Genomic DNA, 26728 nt, shown 5'->3' with positions numbered 1-26728 from the left:
AAAGGGAAGGAGGGAGAGATATAAATGTATAGGGGTCCCAAATGAGTGCCTAACTTAACATGTTTTACTCTGGAAATGGAAGGAACCTTGTTCTTTAAAGTCCAGAAAAGGTCAGAGTGTTACAATCAATCATGGCTGTACACCTGGCTGAGTCTTGGTTGATGATACTTTCAGCCTGAGTTGTCTTGTTCCACTGTCAAAATAGATAACAGGGAAAAAACTCAACCAGCAACGACAAAGAGCCAGCTGGGAACCTGAAAGTCTTTGCATGCCATCTGCCAGTTGTTCACACGACAAGCTTTTAGAGTAATCACCTCTCTTTGTGAAGATCAGGCGAATATCAGACCTGATGTGTGTGGTGTCTTGCCTGTGTGTTTATATCTTGAAAAATGAGAAATCAAGGATAAGCAATCAGTCAACAGCAGTGATAACATAAGTGCCTTTCACAAGCAACCACAGTAAACATACCTGAAGTCACAAACCTTTACTTAACACCATAGTGACAAACAGGCTGTGTAAAAAGCCAGGCTCATGCTATCTGATTTTATCAGGGCCTCATTAAAGCTGCATGATTGCAATCTAAAAGGGAGTGGAGAAGAATCGTTTGGCTGAACACCATCTCCCAGGACTCATTGACAAACAGATGCTGACACTTAAATACCTTCACAGATCAACTAACCTGTGCATAAAGCTTATTTCTTAACTTAAAAATTATATATATTTAAAGAAAGATCATGTTGTCGCTTCAGCGCAACGAGTGGTGTGTTGATCACTCTCAAGTATACATGTTAAATCATCCAAGGAATCAGTAAGTGCTGATTTACAGTATAAAAGCACTGAGAATCTTTAATTAACATCACAGTTTTGACTCCTCAGGCTGTCAAGTTGGAATTTGGTGAACTGTTGAAGCAGCTGTCAATTGTCTAACTTCACTGGTTGCATAAGGGTCTGTATCAAACGACACTATTTTTAGCATTCTACAGTGAAAAATATCCTTGTTGGCTGATATGTAAAAGGTTTTATTGCCAAGTACATTTTCACATTCACAAGGAATTAAACTTGGTGTTTGGAGCAAAACAAGTAACAAGGAAGAATAAAAATATTAAGAGCCTAATTAAAAATAGAATAACATTAAATATAAGGGGGTTAGACTTAAATATTTTTATAGATATAAGAATGTATAGTAGTAGAATAAAGATATAAAATACAGCGTAAACATCACAGGTGCAAAGAGAAGAGACTGCACAGATGTGCAGGTTTACTGGTGAATATTTTATCATGCAATTTTTATCTAAATGAGTACAGCACACACAGTCTGCAGTTTTAAACAGTAAAGATAAAGTCCATTGAGTGTTAAAGGGATACTTCAACATTTTGGCAAATTCACCCATTGCCATAATTCCTATAGTCTTAGTAATAGGTTTGTAGATTGTAGATTGTACAGGGTATCCGCGGGGTCTTGTAAAGTATTAAAAGGTGATAAATCAATTTTGGGAAAATTAAGACCCTTAAAAGTATTAAAAAGTCTTATCACGACTTTATAAAGTCTTAAATTTTGAAAGTATTTTTTCTGAATTAGCTGTCCAAGAGTTTGAGTCCCAAAAACATCATAAAAGTGTGTGAATTTATTCATTTTTATTAAAAAACAAAGATGAACAGGTACATAAAAAACTAGGCTATTTTGGGTGCGTCTGTAAACTGTCTCTGAGAGCGCCAGAGCGAGCTATATCACTGATGTAAATGGTTACAGCTTGAAGTGGCGTTGAGGTATTAAAAAATATTGAGAAGGGCTTGAAAAAGTCTTAAAAAGGTATTACAATTAACTTCAAGATTCCTGCATATACCCTGTTGTAGCAAATCACCCTCTCTGCAGAGCAGATGATATGCTGCAGCCTGTTTCTGCCCTCACCGTTGCTGCAGCGTATCAGGCAGTTATGGAAGTGAGGATGGACTCGATGATGGCGGTGAAGAAGTGCACCATCAGCGTCTTTGGCAGGTTCAATTCTTCTGCTGCCACAGGAAGTACATCCTCTGTTGGGCTGTTTTGATGAAGAAGCTAATGTTCAGCTCCAACTTAACCAAGGGGATCATGCTGCTTCAATACCTGTGCCAGCTGAACCTCCAGTCTAGAGCAATTGAAGGGTAGAGGTTGTGGAAAAGCAGTCAGTCCAGTCATATATGGTGCATGCTTCACCACCAATTAGCTGGTGCTGATGAATGTCACATAGAGCCTTCAAAAGGCCATGCTGTCACCTCAACCTTGTGAAACCGTTCCAGCTGAAGCTCCATCTACTGTTTCAGTCCTGGGGAGTGAGGTTGTGGACACGAAGCAGAATCCAGATCCTCAGGTGCAAGCTTCACAGCTTGGAGATGATGATGATCAACTCCCTGGTTTCATTCAGGCTACACAAGAGCCTTCACCAGGAACAACACCAGGTTCTGCTGCTGCAGTGCAGTCACAGCAACCTCGTATTGCCCCAGTCTCTACTGAGTCACAGACTTCTTCAGTGCCAGTATCCCTGCAGCTGAACCTGTCCTGAATGGTAAGGTGATATGGAAGCAGCCCAGCATATAACTAGATGTTCAGATCTCCAATTTTACTTTGCAGACAAAGGTCCCTGAGTCTGTAACCCTACACTTCTTCAACATTTATGGTGTCATTGTAGTTATTTGCATTAGCCAGTTTTCTCTTACGCTACAAATGACTGAAATGATCAACAATCTCTTGAAGGATATGGTATGCTGTTTGTAAAGGTTTACCTTAAAGGTGAAGGGTTTTTAAAATATAGATTTTCATGCTAACACATAAAAATTTTAAGAATGAACGCACACCAGCAGCACCCTGGACCAGACGTGCAATGGCAATTTACACCACTGTTCTATTCCCAGCATCGTCGGTTGGAGCAGATGAAGTGTTTTCCTGAGAACAGCCAGTCGGTCAATCTTGGCTGCCAAATAGCAGCCATGTTTGAGAGCACAAAAGAAAAAATTTAGCCCCAAGATTAGCCCTATCTTCTGTTGAGGTGTAGAATTAGTGGGAGGTCTCAGCCGCTATTAAAATATCACTGAAAAACCACTACTCGTTTTTTCACTTAACTGATGAGGTAGGAAGGGGAGCCCAGCAGTGGCTGGTGGGGAGTTTGACCTCTGTTGTGCTGCTGAGACGCGTCATACGATGCAATGTGACGCAGTGTATTTTGGGCTTAACTGGGTGGGCTCCTGAGTGGGTTTTTACCCGGGGACTCCATATTTCTGCTGGGGAACTTCAACACCTCTGACCGACACAGTCAGTGATGGAGAAGCCTGGAGTTGGGTAGTTGAAAGAAACAGCCATGTTAGAGCAGAGGCATGTTTAGAACTGCACCTGGTATCAGACACCCTCAGTCAAAGATCAGTGATGACTTTGTAGTCATTTCATGAAATCTGCAGCCGTTTCTGTCTAGCTATTGTGAAGCACTCTGAAACTGAGGTTACTCTGTTCAAACATGTAGACGAGGAGTAACAGGAGTGTATGAATAATTTATAGGTTTCTTGGGAAAAGCTAAGTTGTGGTTAAGTTGTGTTGACAAAACCAAATCTGCTGACTTGGTACTTGGTACTTTTTACCTTTAAATACATGATGCAGCTTATTGAACTGTTGGATAAAAGCAGTATCACACTAGAGGTAGTGCTTTTGTAGCGACCATTAGCAGTGTTCTGATTCATTTTTGCCTTTTGCAATATCAGTGCTCTGCTCGGATTCAGTATAGCAGCCCTCTTTAGTACAATAATACTTCATTATTTCTCATTTGGGTCTTTTTTTTTTTAATCTGTGTTGGCATGGTTCTTTCCATTAACAGAGTCCCAGTGTACTGAGATATTTCACAGACTCCTGTGATCAGTTTCAGTCAATGATCAGTTTTCAGAGATTGGTCCCAATAAAAACTTCACCATGAAGTCTGCACATTGTTTTGAAAAACCACAACATTGTTACTGGAAAGACATGCAGGTTTCTCGTTTTTAATCATGAATGCTGAATGTCTGAGCAGGACTTAAAAAAATGATGCAGACAAAAAAAGTTTCAGAAATGAATATCTTGAATATTTTAAAATCTCTGCACTTTCTTCCTGGATAAAGATATTGTAAAAAAAGAAGTGTTTAAAAAGCCTTTATTGTGGCATTTAAAAAAACACCAGATGAATAATTTGTGATGGAAAAACTCTTAAACAACCTGTCAGCTTACTCCAACACCTGGAAAATCCTTTTAAGCAACAACAGACATTAACCTTTCTGCTCTTCTTGGAAGCTTGCCTAGCATAGCACAGCAGGAATAGCAGTCAGACATATAAACAGTCAATTGTTATAACCTCCTTAACCTTTCTGTCTTCTCTCGAATTGCAGGTGAAGTACAACCCAAGCTGCAAGTTCAAGGAGCGCATTGAAGAGAACGGCTACAACACGTACGCCTCCCTCCGCTGGAAGCACGGTGGCAGGCAGATGTTTGTTTCTCTCAATGGACGGGGGAAGCCACGGCGAGGTCACAAGGCCCGACGGAGGCACCCGTCTACTCATTTCCTGCCCATGCTTCCCTCCTAGCTGCCCAAGTCTGAACTCTGACTGGAAACTTGCTAGCTCACCTGACTCCAGCTGTGACAGCAATCTTTATCTTTATTATTTCATCATCCTGTTAAAATGTACATTTGATGAGGTTTGTAACATTCTTAGAATTGGTATATGTAACGTTTAAGTTATTTCCTCTGTTTTCTAACGGCAGTAGAATGACTGTATGTCTTCAGACATCCGTCTGGCTACAGTATCTGCCTGGCTGAGTGCCTGTACAAGGGAAAAAGGGATATATTGGCTTTGAATGAACAAAATATAGCTCTTGGTTCATTTTTTAAAGCCTTTTACAAATTCTCACTGGAAAAATAAGGAAAGGTAATGGTACAAGAGAAATGACATTAGTCAAATCACATAAAAACAAAGCTACTCTAAAGCTGCAAGAAATCTAGCATCTTAAAGCTCCTGTAAGGAGATTTTAGCTGGCTATGAAATGGACTGAAATGAATGCTCATGCCTCTTTATGACCTTAAAAAAGCAAAACGGACCATCAGAAATAAGATCAGTTATTTCTATGTGGTCATTTTTAGTGCCTGTAACCACTGCCAGGGGGTAGGTGTCATACAGAGAACAACAGTGCAGCGTAAAGATGCAGCAAGTGACAAGATTGACTATAAAATAAAGCAGGGTGAGATTTTTTCATCAGAAAACTCCCTTTTACAGGTATGGGACACAATCCTTAAAGCGAGGACCTAGTTTGTCCACAGGGGGCGCCAAAATCAACATGAACTCAAAGCTCTCACTAGATCTAACTGGATGTACTGTAAGGACACTGCTGTTTAAAGACACTTATCTCCAACTGAACTGTACGAGCATATTGAAAAATGTATTCTGTCTTTTATGTCTACATAACACAACAGAAACTAAGCTAACTACTGGGATAACAAGCTGAATTTTCTGAGATGACCTTTGTTATGTTTGTGCATGTTTCTGTCTGCTTCTTCCACTCAAAAACCACAGCAAAAACTTTAATAGTTGGTTTTTAGTCCAGCTTTGAAAAAATAATATACATTTTGACTCGTTATATGCATTATAACAGCTGTAGGTACACAAGATGTCTTTAGTGGATACTTCCTTAATTTTATACGCCGTAGTGAACAGTAATTGTCTCTTCGTCAAGTCTTGCTAACATTTTCTCAACAATAAGGCTGTTGCTAATAGATCAATTAATATATTTAAAACATTTTGTACTCTTTAACTGTTTGAAGTTTATGAATATTGTAATTGGTGACTTTTTGTGTTAAACTGTAGTCATACTGTTGAAAAAGAAGGGAAGAAAATATCATATTCAGCTCATTTTATATGGTATTACTACTGGTACTATATTGGTACATTTGTGATCCACTTCTCATAAACAGTTTTCAGCTATAGGACAGTAACAGTAGTTTGTATATAAGACAAAAGTCTCAGAACATACAGTCTTTAGATTCGTTTCAGCAAAGTGAAGTTATTTGAGTGCCTTGGTCCATGCTGAGTTGGTAAACTTCAATAAAAAATGTGCATAAATCATGAGTCATAGCTGATTTGCTCATGCTTACAAGTCCTTTTTAAATCCTCAAGTGCAAATATGAGGACTGAATTGAAGGGGAAAAAAACTTGTCTTGTGCATGACAATGATTGTTAAGTGCTGGTAACATCTCCATCGAAGCTCACTGACATAATCCCAGTCCTCATCATAATCATGACAAAACTCACAGCAGGAGAGGAGTTGATGTGGAGGACCTCCCCGTGTCTGATGAAAGCTCCGTGGTTATGAACTATGGGACCGAGCATTGAGGTCATTTACACACAGACGAGCCCTCCAGTGGCACAGGAGGCCACTCAGTCCTTTCAGCGAATAGAAAGGAGAGTCAGGGATGAATAGTGGCTGTTTGGGGTGAATAAAGGCCAACCTTTCAGCCTGTCATAATGTGAGATTACTGTGACGGGTTACATGTCTGGTCAGAATGGCGTGAAGTCACACTGTAGTTCAGCTCCAGAGGTCTAGGTGCAGCACACAAATAAAGTATGGGGGGTCTGGCGGGGCTGTTGCCATGCAAATGTCATTGTGCTCAGTTGTAGACCCTTGAGAGTCTGTTACACTTTTAAAGGCTGCTTGTGATTATTCTCTTTTTGTTATCATTAGTACATGGAGCAGACGTGCTTTGCTACAATTCATTTAACCCCTTTTTCCCATGACAAGTCAATTTTTGTTGTTTTCTCAAGAACTTTGAGGAATTAAGTTGCTATGATCAGAAAATCCTGCATTGTAATCCTGAGATTATAAGATATGTTAAGGTCTCAAGAAAACAATTAAAATTCACTTATTATCTCAGCAAGTTACTTGTCCTGTTAAGGCTATAGTACAAACATTTTCAAAGAAAAGAAAGCTCCAAATACTTGAAAGAGTACACATCGTTGTCTCTCTACTACGTAGTTTTCAAGCAAACTTGCTACGTAGTCTGAACAGAAGTGAGGTAACACTTAGTCTGGATTAGGCCTAGTAAGCAAAAATCAGGCTATCAGCAATGCTAAAGCTACCTGATCTGTCTTGTTTGAAACACAAAAAAATAGATACTTTTAAATACTGTTAGACACAAAGAAATAGTCAAACCCCAGTTTGTTCTTACACTTACTTTTACAACTTGCTTGCTTAGTACATGAAGTGTAAACAGGCAAACATTTAGCCTGGCAAAGTTTAAATTTTGCAAAATCAGATGAATGCAACCAGTTAGGCCTTGGTTTTAACCATTAAACTGGATAAAATGGCTGGTCTCAACAAGGAAATACCCCTATATAGCCCTATATAGCTGTTAGCTTTTTTACTTTTACAACTTGCTATCTAGCAAAAAGAAAAAAAAAACTGAAATTGGTTAGGTTAGCAAAATTAGTTTACCAGTGGGGCTAAAGCTAACTGACCTGTCTTGTTTGTTTTAAACACAAAAATTTGATAGAACACACTGGTCTAAACAAGGAAAGACTCCCCACTCAGTTGCCGTACTTGTACTTTCATTTACAACATGCTAGCTTAGCACATGGACTGTGAACAAGTAAAATATTAGCCTGGTAGCCTAGTGTTCAAGGCTAGCAAAATCAGAAGAATGGTAACCAATTAAACCTATCTAATTAATTTTAGTAATTTAAGTACAGTTTAAATACAGGCCTCAACAAGGGAATACTAAACCGCCTTTGTATAGCTGTTTAGCCTACTTACTTTTACAAATGGTTAGCTTAGCACATGGACTGTAACATGTAAAATATTATCCTTGTAGCCTTGTATCCAAAGTTAGCAAAATCAGAAAAATGCTAACCAGTTAAACCTATCGTAATTTTTTTTAACCAGTAAGTTATGATTTAAAATACTCAACAGAGAAATACTTAATCATACTTGAACAGCTGTTTAGCCTGGTTGCTTTTACAACTTTATATCTAGCGTAAAGAATGAAAAGGGGTAACAGGTAATCTGGCCCTGTTTAAGGTCAGAACAGATTATCAAAGCTGTCAAATAAAAACGTGACAGAAATAATGATTTTAACACAAAATTACTCTTCTGTCTTCGAATTGACCTTCAGGCTATTTTATCAGCCTGCTAACCTTGCACAAAAACTTAAAGTTATGATAGTGAGCCCTGGTGTAGCTCAGCAAAATCTTACTGAAGCGAACTGATCAAACCTCTGACGTTTGTCAAAACCATTATACTTAGTTTAACTTGAGCAAATGCTGACAAGCTAATAGGTTGCGTTTGCTCCTAGCTTGAGTGCTAAGCTAAAAGTAGCTGCTATTTTAGCAACATGTTGTAAAAAGGCTTTGGAAAGATGTTCTTCTCTGGATAATGGTATTTTTAATCAAAACTTTGACTCTGAGTTCAGTCACTTTTTCTTATAGATCAGACACTACAGGTATGCTATATACTGTACGTTTCAGTCTTACAGGTGCCTCCGAATATATCATCGGCATCCAACCCTCAGTTGGCGCAGACGCACTAAAACATGCAAGGCACAAAGTAATCCCATTTTCTGCCTGTTCTCCCGATTGACTCGCCTCTTTGTCAGCAGGTCCTCCATCTTTTCTCCTCTGCCTCTCCTCTCTCCTCTTTTTAAACGTCCAAAAAAATCTCTCCTTTCTTCTTGGCCCAAGGGTGCGACTGGCTGTTGGTGCCAGCTCCAGGGACACCAAATGGGAGCTGTAATTATCATTGCTCCACCACTGCACTGTCAGTGTGCTCGCCAGCAAAACAAGAGGGATCCTTTGGAAGTCCCGATCAAAAGCTCTGGCCTTTGATCACGAAGCAAAAAGGAAAAACCTAAACACAGTGCAAAATCAACGAGGAATGTCCCAAAGAGAGCCTAGGAGAATGGGAATGACAGGCGTCCAAGGAGGAGACATCCTCAGCTCCTGCTCTGCTGTGATGTGTTGATGTCAGGGGTGCAGGTGTTTAGGCTGTGTTTGATCTGATCAGTGTAAGCAGAGGAGTGAGTGAGTCATACACTGATGTTGTAGCTAAAGTGGATAGCACCTGCTAAGCTGCACAGAGGATAATGTTGTTTCATGTTTCTGCAAAGGCTTCTTTAAATTTTGAATTCAATGGAAATGTTTGCATGTAATAAAAAGCATCATAAATTACAGTAGATCCTTACTTCATACATATATGAAAGCATTACAGGACTGAAGGTATTCTGCATGACCCAATAAAAGAGGTTACTTTGACTTGCTTCAAAATTAATTTGCAGCTGAGTGACAGAAAAAAGTAATAATGGAAGCCCATTTTGAGGGCCTTAGCCAAAATCTACAGGGGCACAAGTCATGCTGCTTCAGCGACAACAAACCGCAGCCTCTAGAACCTTTGAAACCCTGTGTGGTCATTTTCTCTCACAGTGACTGAAAAGAACTGTGGTGGGTGGGAAAGAAAAAAAGAGCCCCTCGCCACTCATAATACCAATCTTATGTATGTAGACGAAAATGGGAGGGATGGGAGGGGTTGCAGGGTGGCAGACGGACTAAGGCACAATTTTAAAGCGCTTATTGAATTGCCATTACAGCTCCTGAGACTAATTGTGGCTGTTGTGTGTCTCTCGGTGGCCTAGGGGGCTCTGGAGTGGCCCTGTATGCTCTTACTCAGTGGGGTTTTCAAACCGAGTGGCCCTGAAAGAGAACAGGACCACCGTAGATCAATGGCAAACCTTTCACTCTTTCACAGGCCCTCGCTAATCCTTCTCATTTGTCTGCCATTTGTTGAGGCACATTCACAGCTCCCTGAATTTAGGATTAGGCCTTGTTTTGTTACAAAAACAGCCCAAGTTATAATGCTGAATAGATGGACTAAAGGGTGGACGACAGATGAGTGTGCATGTGAGTTTGCAGGCATGTGTATGTATGGTTATCAGGTGTACCAAGGTTTATGAGCAAATGCATGAGAATACAGATCACAGTCAGAGTTTTGATGAATTTACTCTTGTGAAATGGTGTAAAACTTAAAGTTTGAAGCTTTAAAGGTTGCAGCTTTATTATTTATTGTTCATACAAAACAAACCAGTATGTCTTTATTCCCCCAAATATTTCAGACTCATTATAAAAGTAATATATATATTTTAAATTTCAAAATACATTAGGAAACAAATATGTATCATATATTCACCTTAGCGCTATAGTTTACCTGATTTTTTTCTACTGTTATTGATAATTAATACATACAGTGGTATTCAAGGTCAAGATAATAATACAGAAGTGGGCAGGCATAGATGTGTTTCACACAAAGATAAGCTGAGGGGAAAATACTGCTTTCAGATGAAACATCTCAAGACAAATACCAACAACAGTAAGCACAGAATTACAGGAATTCTGTCCATTTTTTGATCAACCTACTGACGGATCCTGACTTCTTTGACTGGGGCCCTGACTTATGCTAGGGTACCATAAAGTTTTTTAGCACACGTATGGGGATGAAGGAAAAGCATTTAATATACCTGTCTATCTCTCCCAACTACTTTAAGTATTGTAACAGCCAGAATCATTGTAGTACCAAATATCACCACAGGGTGGGGCCTCTCTTATGTTTAAGTTTATGACAGAGAAAACTGATGCTCTCACACAATGGTATGTGAACAAGGCAAACTCAGAGAAGACAAGATAGTGCAGGTTTTTATATTTTCTGGTTCATGTATGACTAGCAAACATAGCCCTGTGGAGACCTGGTATTGTATAGTTGACGTTAGGCCAGAAAAGGTATGGGAGCATATGCTGATTCAACACTTTGCCAAGTCAACCTTGGTGCTACATAGCTCTGGCTTCCTGATGGTCATTGTCCAGGTGCCAGGCCCATGCCCCTTCTCTGCAGGTATCCTTCCAAAAGCACGCAGTTGCCCCCTAATATTAATACCAGTCAACCGGGTCCTGGGATGATAAGCTGGATCAGCCCCAGAGAAGGACACCAGGTGCCAGCTGCCATTCCCGCATCAAGAAGCTTGAGCCTTCCCATCCCCACTCTCCTGAGCATGTTAGCATAAGACACATGGTCTCGCCAACAATACCCAAAAATATGTTGAAGAGAGGTCACAAAGGAGTCCAGCCTGCACCTCTGGCAGAGAAGAGTAAGACTGGGAGGACCGAGACACTCTGACTTTCATCTTCATGCTCAGATAACATGAATGCCACACGGTCTTGCCCAGCAAACCCATTTCCCCATGCATGAGTCCAATTCTGCAGTTGATGTCAGCCATGCAGTTAGCAGATTGATTGATTATGCTGCTAAGGTCGGTGAACCGCTCTACAACTTCCTAAGCTCTCACCACTCACAGACACGGATTTGATGACAGCATCCAAGGCATGCTCTAATGCCTGGATCTCTGTTTTGGTCCGGGAGACATGCATTCTCAATGCTCAGTACTTCTGATTGGGCCTGTCACTTCATTACAGGGCCCAAACGGTTCAGATGGAAGCCTTGCTAGATGGATTAGCCGGTGAGAAACACAGAAATGGGTGAATCCATCTGCTTTGCAAGTTTAGCCTTTGCAGATGTTTGCGAAGACTTGATGCAGCGTTCATGGCAGTGGAGAGTCGTTTCAGGCTTGGGCACGGTTTACACTTCACTGTCACATTCTTGTCCTTTTGTGCAACAAATCCAAAGTAGTGTACATATCTCCACAGGTCTAAAGACACCCTTATTTAAGCTGCTTGAACGTTTCCTCTTCCACCTTCATAGACTCGAGCTAATATGTGACCGAAGCCAGATAAAGTTCCTGCTAGCCGGCATTCCAGTGGTTGAGAAAAATGGATACAAAGTCGTTTTCTTCAAAAATGATCATTTTTCATTTTTTTCTCATTTTATCCAAGTCTGACATTTAAACTACTAATTCGACGAAAACGTAACAAAAATGTGATATTTAAAATCATAAATTTTGTGTTTTAAAATGCCCTGTTTTCGGAGTTGCTGCGGGGAGATTGAGAGGAGGGTAAAGCGAAACTGCGCTGGGTGATAATTGGCCACTCTAGTTATCACCTTTATCAACAAGCCTCAAGATGCGCCCTGCAGCAAAGAAAAGTAGAAGAGACGATGAAGAAGCAGCAAGAATTATCAACAGACTTGGGATGACTTCAAGATCACTCGACAGTGAAAGTTTGATGAAGACGGATTTCCTATGGGACTATTTTGATGAGCGTCACCAGTCTGATTCAGAAGCTTGGTTTGGGTGGACTTTATGTAAATGTGGCCCGATTGTTCACGCCCGAAGGTTTGAAAAGTCCAGAAACTTTGAGCCTGGTTTTCTCAGAACAAACAGAAACTAGAAGTTAACATTCAAATGAGCATATCTTTGTAAAATATGCTCAGATTAAGGTGTATGATACACCATTTTAAAGCTTGGAATCTACACTTTCATAATATGTAAAAAGACTCAAAAATGACCTCAGATGACTTGTAGAAGTTTACACCAGCTTTGGTCACATATGACAGCCACCTGCATCAGCAAGTGTCACATAAAATTAAAAGGAACACTTGATTTGGTTTTCCAGTGATCATGTTTTAATGGAAATAGGAGGGTGTACAGTAACACCAGTAATGAGATTATTGTTTTATAGTGACAGCAATGTGATTACTAAGATAGTAGCAGTATCGTGTTATACTACTGCGTTACAGACAGATGTAATCTGATTACACTAACGTGATACTTTGTATGGCGTTACATCCAACGGTGTCTGACACTATCAAAAGATTGTCCTGTCTGACCTCAGCATTAGAAGAATCACACACACTAAACCTTACTCTGCCCCAAAAAGGTCTATCAGTTATAAAACTATCTTAATAACATCCTGTCTTTTCATAAGATTTCTGTTTCATATAGAAGCGAGACAATTCACTGTCAAGCTCTTTTTTGAAATTAAATATTTCATAAGAAAGAGGGAAATCATGAACAAACTGATTCATCACACTCAAATACCTGCAAAGGAAATAAAATTTCATTTAGTTGCAATGTTCCCCATGAACTGGGGAGTTTTTCCTCATTGTGCTCTGTCTGACCCGCCTGTGTGCTCAGACAGTCTTGGCAGGCTGCAGAGAGCCATCAGACTGAGGCCTTCTCATCACTGAGTGGATTAGCGTTCATGAAGCCACTTACTCCACATTAGACGGGGCTGCTGAGTGGCACATGCGCCACAGTTTCCCTAAAGCCCTGCCATGCCACGCCGCAGGTATGTGGTGCCGACCAGCCAAACCCCATGTCGGGCATTCTCTGGATGTTTGCAGTTGAGCCAGACACACAGGGGCAAAGTGGAGAGATGGATGGAGGGGTGACTGTTTAAATCAGAACAGATGAAAGGAAAGTAAGGAAATAATCAAGTATTAGTAAAAACAAGTATTACCAAGCATGTAAACAAATGTTTTAGGGTTAGGAAGGCTGTTATAAAATGTATTTAGATTAACAATAATATTATTTTATGACCTGCAAAAGCAAACAAGACCCTTAGTGACAAGACTGATTACTTCTGTATTGATGTTATCAATGCCTGAAGCAGGTGCCATTAGGTAATGTAAGGTGAAGGGATTGAAAGCATGCTAGCTGAACAGTCTTTCTGGACTGTTAAAAGCTGTGTCACATTTTGTTCAAGACTGGCTGCAGACCCTTTATTACTGACAGCCACTCTCACAGGCCCTGGATCTGAGATGCTGTATGTTTAGAACAGAAATATATGCTAAAACTGTCCAAATAAAATAGGATTTAACTTCCATTTAGGGTTATGATGAAGATTAAGGTAATGGTAAGGATACCAAAGTTTTGGGTTGAAAATCTGACCTGCATGAAAACATTATAAAGACGCCAGCATAGCTTTTATAGCTTCGCTATGTAGATAATGGATCTACACAGCTAATGGAGCTAGATAACAGAACCACGTAGCTAACAGAGCTCAAACTAGCTCACAAAGCAGCTACACAAGCTACGTACCTATGTTATCTGCGTCGCTAATTTAGCTTTAGATCTGTTTGCTAAAGCTCATGTTACTAAAGCTAACTTAGCTATAGATAATGTAGCTATTGCTAAAGCTGAGCTCACAAAGCAGCTATGTAAGCTAAATAGATAAGTTATCTAGATTGCTTTGTTAGCTTTAGCAGCATTAGCTTTGGCTAGGTTTGCTTCAACTTAGCAACATTGGCTTCTATAGAACATTAACTACATTGCTAGTGTAGCTGTGCTAGCTTCAGCTAAGGAAAAACCCAAAGTGAGCCACCCGTCCTGTTTCTACTTCTTAAATGGGCCACACCGCTGTGCTGTGTTGGAGATAAGCTGCAGGTCTATTTTCAGTGCTGGCCACTGCCAAACCATGTCAATCCACATCAATCCAATAGCTGGAAAAACACGCAAAGTATCTGGCCAACTTCTAAATACAACACATTGACTCCTGATCATATATCGTCACTATATCAACATCACATCTCATTCTGCAGCACAACCCTAAGGTCATCTGGAGGTCAGTGGGTCACAGAGCTGCAATGGCACTATTAATGCGGAAAAGTGAAGCTTTGAGGTAAAAAGCATCAGAATTTTACATGAAACCACAGATTCTTTGTACATAAACCTTTTAACCTCATAATATACTCACCCATGGTGGAAGCAATAAAATCATGGAATCATGTCCAAATGACAAATCTGCCCCCAAAAGGCAAAATATTCTGCTGTTGACTTACTATTCCTAAATGAAACCATAGTTCCCCTCTGATTTCTGCCCTCTTGTCTCAAGCTGATCAGGGATGTTCTGGGTTAGCATCGCTCTTAGACATGCTTCCAGTGACGAGGTCGCTCACCTTCAGTGAGTGCAGCCAGTGTATGTGGAAATTACAGGTTATAGGTCATTTCAACCAAGCTGTCCAGTTCAGTTTGGTACCATCCTACATTTTTTGCACCCTGCTGTAGGGCTGCCAAGCTCCCTTACCTGTCCCTATAGTAGAGCTAGACACAACAGACACACTGCAGTTCACTGATTGGTCAAAAAAATTGTCACTTCCTATGCTACAGCACTAATAGACACAAACGCAGAAGCTGCCATGTTTAAATATCTCATTGATTTTGAAAGAAGAATACTATCAGGCAGACATTCTTAATCAACAATTTTAAGAAGAAAATGTTCCAGTTAAAGCTAAAGCTCAATTTCCAGCTAAAGGTTGCATCAGCCCTGTTATTTTAGACTTATTTGATATTGAATAAGGAAATTGAGTTTAATCAAAGATGAGCATATACATACTGTAAAAATATTAAAAGATCAGTGAAAGGTGTTGCCAGCCCTTAAAGAGCACAGACCATCTTCTCCAGCCAGGCTAACTGAGGCAGAACAGTCACATATTGGCCTGAGTCCCAGTCAACATCATGAGGTTGTCTTTGGCTGTCAGTGACTGGAAAAGACCAAAGTCAGTGCTGCTTCATACAAAGTTTTAACTGTGCCAAAAACTACCCACCCTGATCCTCAAGCCCGGCTGTGTGAAGTAATTACTTCATGCCAGAGAAACCAGACAGACTCTGTGTTTTGTCACTGCATGCAAGGTGGATTTTTTTTTCCAACTCTGAAGGTTTTTAATTCAAAGATTAACAGGTGTATATTCTTTCTTTCAGGCATGTTCTTTCATGTTTTATGTCAAAATCTGCTTTCTTTTTGCTTTAGGGAGGCTGACATACAGCAGATGGAGGTTTTTTTTTTATCCGATTAAAACTCAAAGGCTGTGCCATACAATTAGCAAAACATGCACAGGTCTGTTTCTTCTGTCAAAGTTCATCTGGTGAAAGAACTTGATTAAAGCTGGAAAACTCAAGGAAGCTTCATCCACTCCAACTAAGTCTGTAAAGAAACAATCTTCCACTCAAGTCCTGGCTCGAACCTTACCTTAAAAAACAAGTTTAGAGTTACTCCAGGGGACTTATATAAAGATGGATGACAAGTCTCTAGCTTCTCTTTTTTTTCTGTTTATATAAACGTGAAGCCCTGCCAATTATCTGCTGAGATACTGTACTGGTGGACAGAAGATCCAGTCACTGGTTTATCAGTATTCCTGGCTACTATTACACCATGAAGACAAAAGAACACTCCAGAAAATGTTATTGAAAAGTATGTCATAGGATGGATACAAAAAATTCCCAAGTCCCTGAACATCTCCCAGAGTTCAGTTAAATCCATCATGAAGAAATGAAAGGAATATGGCACATGTGTAGATCTGCCTAGATTACGCTTGTCCTCATGAACTGAATGACCATGCAAGAAGCAGACTAGTGAGAGAGGCTACCAAGACACCTATGACTACTCTGAAGGAGTTACAAGCTTCAGCAGCTGAGATAGGAGAGACTCTGCATTCAACAGCTGTTGTCCACTGTTTATGAAAACTCATATTAAATCTCGACTAGAGTTCTTCAAAATGCATGTGGGAGACTCCATGGTCAAGTGGAAGAAAGTTCTTTGGTCTAATGAAACTGAAATGGTGTTTTTTGACCTTCCGACACAGTGCACATCATCACAAACACACCAACCCCACTGTGGAGCATGGTGGTGGCAGTATCATGCAGTGGGGATGCCTCTTGGTAACCAGCCGTAAAACACTTGTAAAGGTAGAAGGTAAAGTGAATGTGGCACTATATAGGCCAGTCTTGAGGGACAGTCTTATTCAGTTTGCTAGATAACTATGGCTTGGGAGGAGATTTTCCAGCAAGACAATGACCTGAAGCAAACAGCGAAAGCTACGCAGGAATATTTTAAAGACAACAAGGGGAATGTTCTGGAGTGGCCGAGTCAAAGCCCAGACCTCAATCCAATACAGAATTGGTGGCTGGACTTTAAAGGGGCTGTTCGTGCAACCTGACATAACTTGAGCAGTTTTGCAAAAAAAAGAATGGAGTAAAGTTGCAGTGTTCAGATGTGCAAGCCTGATTGAGACCCATCCACACAGACTCAGTGCTGTGATTGGAGCCAAAGGTGACTCTACTATATACTGACTTGAAGGGGGGGGGGGGGACTGACAGATGTTATGAAGAGTCAACAGACAACTCAATCTGGGATTTTACATTACTATTAACCGATAGAGAAGCAGCACCCTTCAGTGGTAAAAAGGTAGACCTGTGTTAAATGCCAAGTCGTGTAGTTTGGCACACTCTGCTGGATATCATGAAGAATCAAATATGAAGTCACAGAGTTTGTGAGGGCTCTGATGCAGACTTTACATCTCCAAATCTTTATATGGGTTTGCATATCTGCAGTCGTTCTGTAAGGAACAACAGACAGAGCAACCTTGGAAGCAAAAGGGAGCTCTGCTCTGTTGGTGTTTAACTGAACAGCTCTTTTTCTTATCTAGTCAAATATTTGAATCAAAAGGAGAGTAAGAAGGAGAAAATGGAGATGAAATTATATGTTAAATGTATAAGAAATTAAAGAGTAGAGGAAGCAGTTTCACTGATTAAGTGTTGGTACAGCCCACCTCCATAAGACAGGATGTGACTGAAGCAAAGGTGTTTAAGATTCTAACCACAGGATCTCATAGTGAACACACTGACACTTTGAGGGGTCTCTGACAACTTTCAGACCACAGGCTGACTGCTGCTGACACCATGCATGCTCTGCACAAGATCTTCATTTTTTGTGCTCTGGCGGGATTCGGTAAGACTATCTGATCTGATTTTAATATTGAAGCTCAAAAATGAAAAGTTTACACCTTAAAAATGTCTCTGTATCCTTAAAGCCCTGGGTGCTGAAATCATTAATGGTCAAGAAACCAAAAATAATGTGATGCAGTACATGGCCTCTGTGCATAATGACAGTGGTCATGTTTGTGGAGGATTCCTCATCAGTGAAGACTTTGTGCTCACTGCAGCTCACTGTGATGATCTGTGAGTGTCTTTCTGCTTTAAACATCTTGCTTTCCCTTTATGTAATATATAATGTTCTGTTAATTATTCATATTTGTCTTCATGTAGGAATCCAACACATGTTGTCCTTGGTACCCACAATCTCAAAGATGTTGATAAAACAAACATATACCATGTGAAGACGTGCAAACACCGGGGTTATAGGACAGTTAGTTCTGGGAATGACATCATGCTCCTCAAAGTAAGCAGCATCAATCTGATCATTTCAAGACAGTATGCTTCTTTATGTCAGACTAGTTTCTTAACTATAAGTAATTCTAAGACCCTTTTCCATTTTGCTTAAAGCAATCACAGTGATAAAAAAAAAATTCTTCTGAGTCGGCAAAACCATAGAACTGCACAACAACTGGATATGCACACATGTACACAAGAAGTTCTTTCTTCTCATCTCTTATTTGTGTCAAAACATGACTGAAAGTCTCCACATTTTAAAATAGGTTAATATGTTGTTTAAAGTGAAGAAAACAGTTTGCTGGCATGGCATAATGTTTTAAAAATGCCTGCTCCCGCTATTTTTAGAAAACTCAGTATAAAAACAACACACGCAAGGTTAACAGAGCTCTCATTTTTATGGGAAATTGCCAAAGAAAAAATCATATCATAAAGGACTTTTTTTTTTTAGATTTTAACCTTTGTCTTTTGACAGTTGTCAAGGAAAGCTAAGCTGGGGAGAAACACACATATTAAGCTCATCCAACTCCCAAGTCATAAAATGAAACTTAAAGAGAACACAAAATGCCGTGTAGCTGGATGGGGCTGGAGAAGAACTGGTGCTGGTGAAGCTGAAGATCATCTGCATGATGTGGAAGTTCCTGTGATTGACCTGAAGAAATGTAGAAAGCTGTGGCGGAATTTGATTCCTGAGAAAGTGATCTGTGCAGGTGGATATAGCACAGACAAAGGATTCTGTCAGGTTGGTATTTAATCTGGAAATTGCAGAAACATATCTTGTTTATTTATTAAAGGACAGGCTGCTACAACAGTGAAGCTTCATACATCAAATGTGAAAAAATTAGTTGCGAGTCTCTAATTTCCACCTTTAGCCCCACATTGGACTGAAACAAGGCACTGTGAAAACTCCCACATAGCAAGGATAATAAGACAATAAGAAAAACTATCTAAAATAAACTAACAATCAAGGGTGCAATAAATAAATCCTACTCAATACAAAATGTATACGAGTCAAAACAAGTAATCTAAAGTATGAAATAATTACATTTATAAATTGATTGATTCCAGGTGCTGAGGCCTAACAATAGACAAATAGAGTCATAAATAAACATTATATAATAAAAAATGTGTGATGAGTTATAAGATGTACAACCCCAGTTCCAAAAAAGCTGGGGCACTGTCTAAAATGTAAATAAAAACAGAATGCCATGATTGTCAAATCTCATGAACCCATATTTGTTAACAAAAGAACATAAATGACACATCAGATATTGAAACTAAGGCATTTTACCATGTTATGAAAAATGTAAGCTCATTACGAATTTGCTGCAAGACAAACAGCTCAAAAAGTAGAGACAGGGCCATGTTTACCATCATGTAGCATCTCCTCTTCAATTAACAACAGTCTGTAAACATCTGGGAAGTGAGGAGACCAGTTGCATGAGTTTTGGGAGAGAAATGTCCCATTGTTGTCTTGGAGCTGAGCTGCTCAACAGTCCTGGGTCTTCTTTATCAGATTTTTGGTTTTATAATGCACCATAAAAGGACAATTCATAACATGGACTCTTATACTGCAAAACCATGCTGATGTTATAGATGTGGTATGTGGTTTAGCATTTTCTTGCAAAAATATGCAAGGCCTTCCCTGAAAGAGACGTCTAGATGGGAGGATATGTTATTCTAAAATCTCTGTGCACTTGTCAGCATCGATATATACAGTATATATATGTGGTATGTGGATGTGGGGGTGTGTTTAAAAATTCAATAAATACATAAAATTAAATAATAACAGTGATTGAACTGTTTTTTTTAACAGATGGATTCTGGTGGACCTTTGGTGTGTGATAACCAGGCAGTTGGTATTGTTTCCTTCAACAACGGCAGGATCTGTGACTACCCAGATGTTCCCAACGTCTACACAGACATGTACAAATACATCCCCTGGGTTAAAAAGAGCATGAAGAATTGCTTCATATAGCACTGAACATGATGTCATTGTGATGGATGCATAAAATTTCACTGCTTTGTGAAATAGATTCACCTTAATCAGAAAAGTGAAAATTTCCATATAAAATGTTTTTTTTCCCAAAACCTTGTATAAGTTTGTGACCGTTTTCCCATTTGTATTCTTCTTCTTCTTCTTATTATTTTTGTAATCTTTAATCCCAGCTTGCTTGCAGATCTAAAAGCTAATGCAGAGAATATCACAAATGATGTCTATATTTATTTTACACACAAGATCTTTTCCACAATTAAAATGCAGTGTTTCAACTAAATTTGACCTAATTAAAAATAAAACCAGCCAGGTTATTATATCGATTTAGATTGCTATGTGTGTTTAATGATGATAAAAGAAATTAAACTGGTTATAGTTGTGTATTTGTGACTGTGGAAACATCAGTGCTCATGTCTGCAGACAACAGTGGTTTCTGTGGTTCATCAAGACTGACTCTTCTCAGAAGAAACTTTTAGAGGTTTTATGTTGTGACACGAACATCCACCACTTGAGAAAATACATATGGTGGCTGGGCCTTTCACTCAGTACTTTTATCAGATAAACCCATTTTATTTACAAACAAACATCAGACAGCAGATATCACACACCAGGGTGAGGTCAAGATTAAAAAACACATTTGATTACACAACACACTTGCAGCAGCATTTTGGATCACTTGTCAACAATAGAGGGGGGTCTCATTGAGCCATGTGAAAAGGGAATTGTACCTGGAGGATACAGAAGCAGGAACAAGCATCTCTGCCTCTGCATAGACAACAGATTTCAGATCAGCAGTATTTTTCAACTGAAAGACACTTGAACAGGCATTAAGTGAGATCAAATGCAGATCAGAAAATATTTCCTGATATAAACTTTACTCAAAATTGTTGACATTTAATTTCACAGAAAGTCAAAAGGAGCCAAAGCAACGAGCAACTTTGGAGAAATTTTTGGGAAAATCACCTGCTATTTTGATAATATTTTAATGCACTCTGGGCACATTATTTACATGCACATTACAAATACTGACCTCAATGATTCAAATATGTTTTTGTTAACCTCAAATTTGATGTGCACCTATTTTGCTTATGCTTTGAGGCCCCTTGGTCACCCTTGGGCCCAACAATAGCCTGCCTTTGTGTGACGCCAAAACTGCCAAAGGTTGTGCACCACTACATGAATGAAGTCATCATCATAAGAAACAAGAGGAAAATAGAATTCACCAATAAAATGAAACATCATGGTAATAATTGATCCCTCTGAATATCAAAGCTAGTCTGTCATCCATCTTCTATTTCAAATGTGGTCCGTAGGCAGAATTATTTATTGACCTGGATGAAGATCTGCACGGCTGAGCGGCTGATTAACTCTTGTGCAGATTTTGGAAAGACACTGAATATTTGGGCTGATTTTTTAAAGACCATTTACTGGTTAACTTAATGTTTTTAAAGTTCCATTGTCTTAATTGTTCCTGCTTTTTTGTGATGCAACACAAGATGGAACTTTAATTTATTTTTCTAACCTCACACATTTATCACTGTAAACAAAGTTAAAAAAAAAAAAATCCTGAATTCCTAACAGCCATGTTCAGGTGGCAGCTTCATATTGATTTAGAGTAATGAAACATGTTGCTTTACTTCACTTGATACCCCATATTGTCTCTATTTGCCTTGCAATGAGAGGTGAAACCATGTCATATTATGAAGGATATTTTTCTAGACTTAAACCCTCATGTTTTTATCTACGGTTGTCAAGAAAAGCTTAATTGGGGAGAGACACACATTGTGCACATCAAACTCCTGAGTCATGAAATTAAACTTAATAAGAAGAAAATGTGCCATGTAGGGGGATGGGGCTCAACAATAACCGATGGTAAAGCTGAAAATAATCTATGAGATGTGAAAGTTCTGGTGATTGACTATGAGGAGTGTTATAAGCTGCAGTGGAATAAGCTTCCTGATAAAGTGATCTGTGCAGGTGGAAACAACACCCAGGTATTCTGTCAGAAATAAATATAGTATAGGAAATAAATACTGCATGCCTACACATGACAGGATGTGACCTAAGCAATGCGGATAAAGACTATAACCACAGGGTCTCATAGTGAACACACTGACACTTTAAGGGGTCTCTGAAAACCTTCAGACCACAGGCTGACTGCTGCTGTCACCATGCATGCTCTGAACAAGATCTTCATTTTTTCTGCTGTGGTGGGATTTGGTAAGATAATTCAATCTAACTTTAATATTCAAGCCCAGAAATGAGAAATTTTCACCCAAACATTTCTCTCTACCCTTACAGCCCTGGGTGGTGACATCATAAATGGTGAAAAGACTAAGATGAATGCGATGCAGTACATGGCCTCTGTGCAGAGTAACAAAGGTCATATCTGTGGAGGATTCCTCATCAGTGAAGACTTTGTGCTCACTGCAGCTCACTGTGATCTGTGAGTGTCTTTCTGCTTCAAACATCTTGCTTTACCTCTGCGCAGTGTGTATCATTCTGTTAATTATGCTTATTTGTCTTCATGTAGGAATCTAACCCATGTTGTTCTTGGCACCCACAATCTCAGAGATGTCGATGAATCAATGAAATACCCTGTGACGAAGTGCAAACACGGGGGTTATAAGAAAGTTGCATGTGGTGATGACATCATGCTCCTCAAAGTAAGCATATCATTTTATTGTGCTCCTTATGTCTAATTTGCTGCTAAGCTGTTAGTTATGTTGCGTGTAGGGGTAGATTGAGAAATTATAAGACATGTTCCATTGTGGTTAAAGCAGTAAGCACAGCAACTGGAGACGTGCAAATGTAGCTGCTTATCACCTTTTATTTGTGATAAAACACGACTGGAAGTCCACATTTAAAATAGACTAACACATCCTGAGGTGAGGTGTCACTTTTAGAAAGGCATGCTATTAATGCAAGATATTGAAACATGCTGCTTTACTTTACTAAATACCACCTGTTTTGTCATTTTATTTTGCAATGGGAGTTGTGCAATCACAAATACTGAAAAAAACCATCGTAAGAAAACAATGATTCTCTCTTATTTCTTTCTTGAAGTTTGCCAGAAAAAAAAGGTCCTAGTGTGGAAGACATTTTTCTGGACTTTTCTAACTTTTATTCTTTTATCTACAGCTGAAAAAGAAAGCTAAGCTGGGAAGAAACACACATATTGATGTCATCAATCTCCCGAATCATAAAATTGACCTGAACAAGAAGAAAATGTGCCGTGTAGCTGGATGGGGTCCAACAAAAACCGGTGGTAGAATTGAAAATGAACTGCGAGATGTGGAAGTTCCTGTTATTGACTATGAGGAGTGTATAAAGCTGTGGGGGGATATACTTCCTGAGAATGTGATCTGTGCAGGTGGAAAAGACACAAAGAAAGGATTCTGTCAGGTTGGTGTTTCATCTGTTAGCAGCAAAAATATTAACAGAAATGATGTAAAAAAAAATCATTACAATGACAGAGATGAAACTTTTCCTCCTATCAGGGCGACTCTGGTGGACCTTTGGTTTGCGATGATCAGGCCGTTGGTATTGTCTCCTTCAACCTTGGCAAGTGTGACTACTTAAATGATGTTCCCAACGTCTACACAGATGTATCCAAATACATCTCCTGGATTAAAAGGAAGATGAAGAAGTGCTAAATGTTGCATTAAACATGTTGTCATTTTGATGGATGCGTAAAATCTGACCGCATTGCTAAAAAGATCCATCTTTGTCAGCCAAGAAAAAATACAAATGTCAAATACTTTTTCCTTTCTTTCTTACAAACTCTTGCAGTTTAAACATTCTTTTTCTTTTTTTAATTTCTATCATTGTTGTTGTTAAATTAAAGCTTGCTTGCAGATCTTAAAAAATAAAGCAGAGAATGTGAAAAACGATGTCTATGTGATATTTATTTTATACACATGATCTTCTCATCAATTAAAATGCAGTTTGTTGCATCAAATTGTTTCCTCAAATAAAAATAAATGACTACATGTTTGTTCTGTAATTTAGGTGTTAAATGTGTTAAATGTTGATACAAAGAAATAGAACAGGTTATAGTCTGTATTTGTGACTGTGGGAACATCAGTGCTCATGTCTGCAGCAGACAACAGTGGTGTCTGTGGTTCATCAAGACTGACTCACATTTCAAAAGAAACTTTTTGAGGTTTAAGGTTGTGACATGGACATCTACCACAGGAAAAATGATGCAGTGCCTGTGTCTTTACTCAACACTTATCAGATGGAATTGCAACAAACATCAGGCAGCAGATATCAGAGACATGAATGAACACTCTGTACACTGACAGAGAAGCTCATTGGCCTTTTGACACCCTCATGTGGCCCCGTAAGAAATGACACACATCAGAGTCAGGTCATGCTTAAAATACAAATTTGAATACACTTAATGTTAAATTATCTATGCATAAATAGTGGAATTTTACTCACCAAAAGTGACAACTGAACAGATCTGTGTCAACGCCTAACAGATAGCTAAACTAAATCTGCCAGGCACAACCCTTTAAATATAGGATTTAATAGTTCAAACAGGCAAGACATGAAAATGTTGAACACCCATCTGTCATGAATATAGAAAGAAATTACAAAGACTAAAACCCTTTTTGCACCAGGCTTCATGTTCAATAGTGCTGAGAGCTGAGTATTTAAACACAAGGCCTAAAGATGATGTCTTGATTTTTGCAATCATCCTGTAGTTCACACTTAAGAGCTGCATTTTCTCACCTTCAGAGGTTGAGTGAGTCCAAAGGGGTTAATGCAGAATAATCTATCATGAATGCCAGTCAGTGGCTCGACTTTGGTAGAATCTGTTTTACACTTGAGGACTTTGTGATAAACAATGTGTAAGATACATCCTGCTCCTGTCCCCCATAAAACCTGAGTCCTCTAGTGGATCACTCAGGATTGTGGGGGGACAGGGGCACTTGTTGTGTGGGAAGCAGCACACGTAAACTGTCCTCCTTATGATGTGAAATGGTCAGTAACCCAGATTATGATTAATTATGTTTCATTATGAGTATACCTAATTTGTTTCTTCGGTAAACAGGTTTGTCTGCATAGGATTTCTTGAAATTACTGAAATTTTAGTGTGAAAGATGGAGGAACCATATTTGAACATATGCCCATTTAGGGGTGTCTGTATAAAGACATATGGACACCTCACCTATCAACGATACTAAGGGAATGTACTAGAAAAATATCTTATTATACAATAGGATGATAGTACTTTATAGCGTAGCTGGATGTTGCCACACATTTGTACAAATATAGTGCTATCCAGTAGTAAATGTGACTAATTTATAGAAATTTTCAAGCAGTTATTATAAAATAGGTGTGTTTTTTGGTCAGCTTTATGACATTATGACAGTTTTATAGTACTTATGTGGGTTATGGCCAGTTTTATGATCACTGTGGGCCTTATTTCTGCTTAAATTCATTTAGAAGTTCAATATTTGTATTTTTTTTAGTTTTCAGATGAATTATAAGAAAGATCAAATGTATATCTGGTGAAAAATATATTATTTCAATTTTTCAACCGTATAACTGTTTTATTATACTTCAGTGGTATCAATCAGTTTTTTGTTTTTATTGTGAGCCTCACCACTTCTAAAATCCACTTTGTGATTCAATATTTATGATCGCTTTAGATGTCCTGTTGGAATCCTAAGATAAAACTGGTGATACCACCATGACTTCTACAATATTCTGAAGCCAGTCATGTCTTATCTCCAAAAGTGGTCGCAATCTAAAATCAACCTCACCAACTCTAATGTCTGTGATCCTGTCAGGAGACACTGCAGCCATCTCAGATGACTACGTGCTTTGACCTGTCACTGTTCCATGTCCTAAGTGTTCTGGAAAGCAGCATGCTGATTCATCTTTGTCATTATGTTCCTCAAAAACAACTGAATGTTTTGAATTGAATATTTTCTTGGTGTGTAAATTACTGCTCATTTGACTTTATATGTATTTATTTTTCCATAAATAACATTTTAACCCCTTAAAGCCTGAAAACACGAATAATAGCCAGAAAATTCTCTCTCTCTCTCTCTCTCTCTCTTTTTTTTTTTTTTTTTTTTTTGAAACTAAAATGTTTCTCAAACTTTCTACTGAAATTCAAAAAAATATTTTTAGTATCTCATTTTATTCATTGGGTGTTTTTGGTACCTAATAATCCACTTGAGAAAATTTTTTTTTTTATCATTTTTCAGATTGTATTCATAAGTTATTTTGAGTAATTCATTGAGCATATTGATTAGATAGAGGTATCATAAAAGTATGTATCAAATATGATACAACAGGTGTTAAGGAGTTAATATGCATACACCATGGAAAACAATGTCCCCAAAATAAATGTAAAATAAATTAAAAAGTGATGAAAGTTAAGAAAAAAAGTCATTGATCCGTCAGTAATATTCTATGGCTTAAATTTTAAATTAAAAGTATTTCAATAAGTGCCCAGTGAACGGTTGATATACAAAGAAATGAAAGGGATTATATCAGTGTAAATGATAATAGCAAGGAACTTATGACGCTGTATTGCAGTATCTCCACTATTGGATAGGAGCACTGTAGGTTC

General features: G+C 38.8%; 2 protein-coding genes across 2 annotated transcripts in view; both read left to right on the top strand.

Moving 5' to 3' along the window:
* Positions 1-4575, top strand: part of fgf22 (fibroblast growth factor 22) — a 53594-nt gene extending 49019 nt beyond the window's left edge. Inside the window, exon 3 of the mRNA XM_041792113.1 lies at positions 4381-4575. Coding sequence (XP_041648047.1) covers positions 4381-4575 — 195 coding nt within the window. The remainder of the gene's footprint in view (positions 1-4380) is intronic.
* Positions 4576-17648: 13073 nt separating this feature from the next.
* LOC121512254 (ovochymase-2-like) lies at positions 17649-23789 on the top strand. Its single transcript, XM_041791425.1, has 10 exons — positions 17649-17702; positions 17776-17921; positions 18006-18147; positions 18613-18879; positions 19954-20104; positions 22279-22353; positions 22435-22579; positions 22667-22799; positions 23275-23538; positions 23634-23789. Exons 1-10 carry the CDS (start codon positions 17649-17651, stop codon positions 23787-23789), a joined length of 1533 nt encoding a protein of 510 aa, XP_041647359.1.
* The last annotated feature ends 2939 nt before the right edge of the window (positions 23790-26728 follow it).

Source organism: Cheilinus undulatus, linkage group 7, assembly GCF_018320785.1.
Source record: "Cheilinus undulatus linkage group 7, ASM1832078v1, whole genome shotgun sequence".
NCBI classification, from domain to species: Eukaryota; Metazoa; Chordata; class Actinopteri; order Labriformes; family Labridae; genus Cheilinus; species Cheilinus undulatus.
This window is presented reverse-complemented; position numbering and strand designations above follow the sequence as displayed.

Bases quoted from the DNA above. Each gene is read 5' to 3' on its own strand.
- LOC121512254 (XM_041791425.1), top strand. From the start codon at position 17,649: ATGCATGCTCTGCACAAGATCTTCATTTTTTGTGCTCTGGCGGGATTC. The intron at 20,105-22,278 runs GCTTCATATAGC...GAAAACCTTCAG, and splicing joins TAAAAAGAGCATGAAGAATT to ACCACAGGCTGACTGCTGCT. The intron at 22,580-22,666 runs GTGAGTGTCTTT...GTCTTCATGTAG, and splicing joins ACTGCAGCTCACTGTGATCT to GAATCTAACCCATGTTGTTC.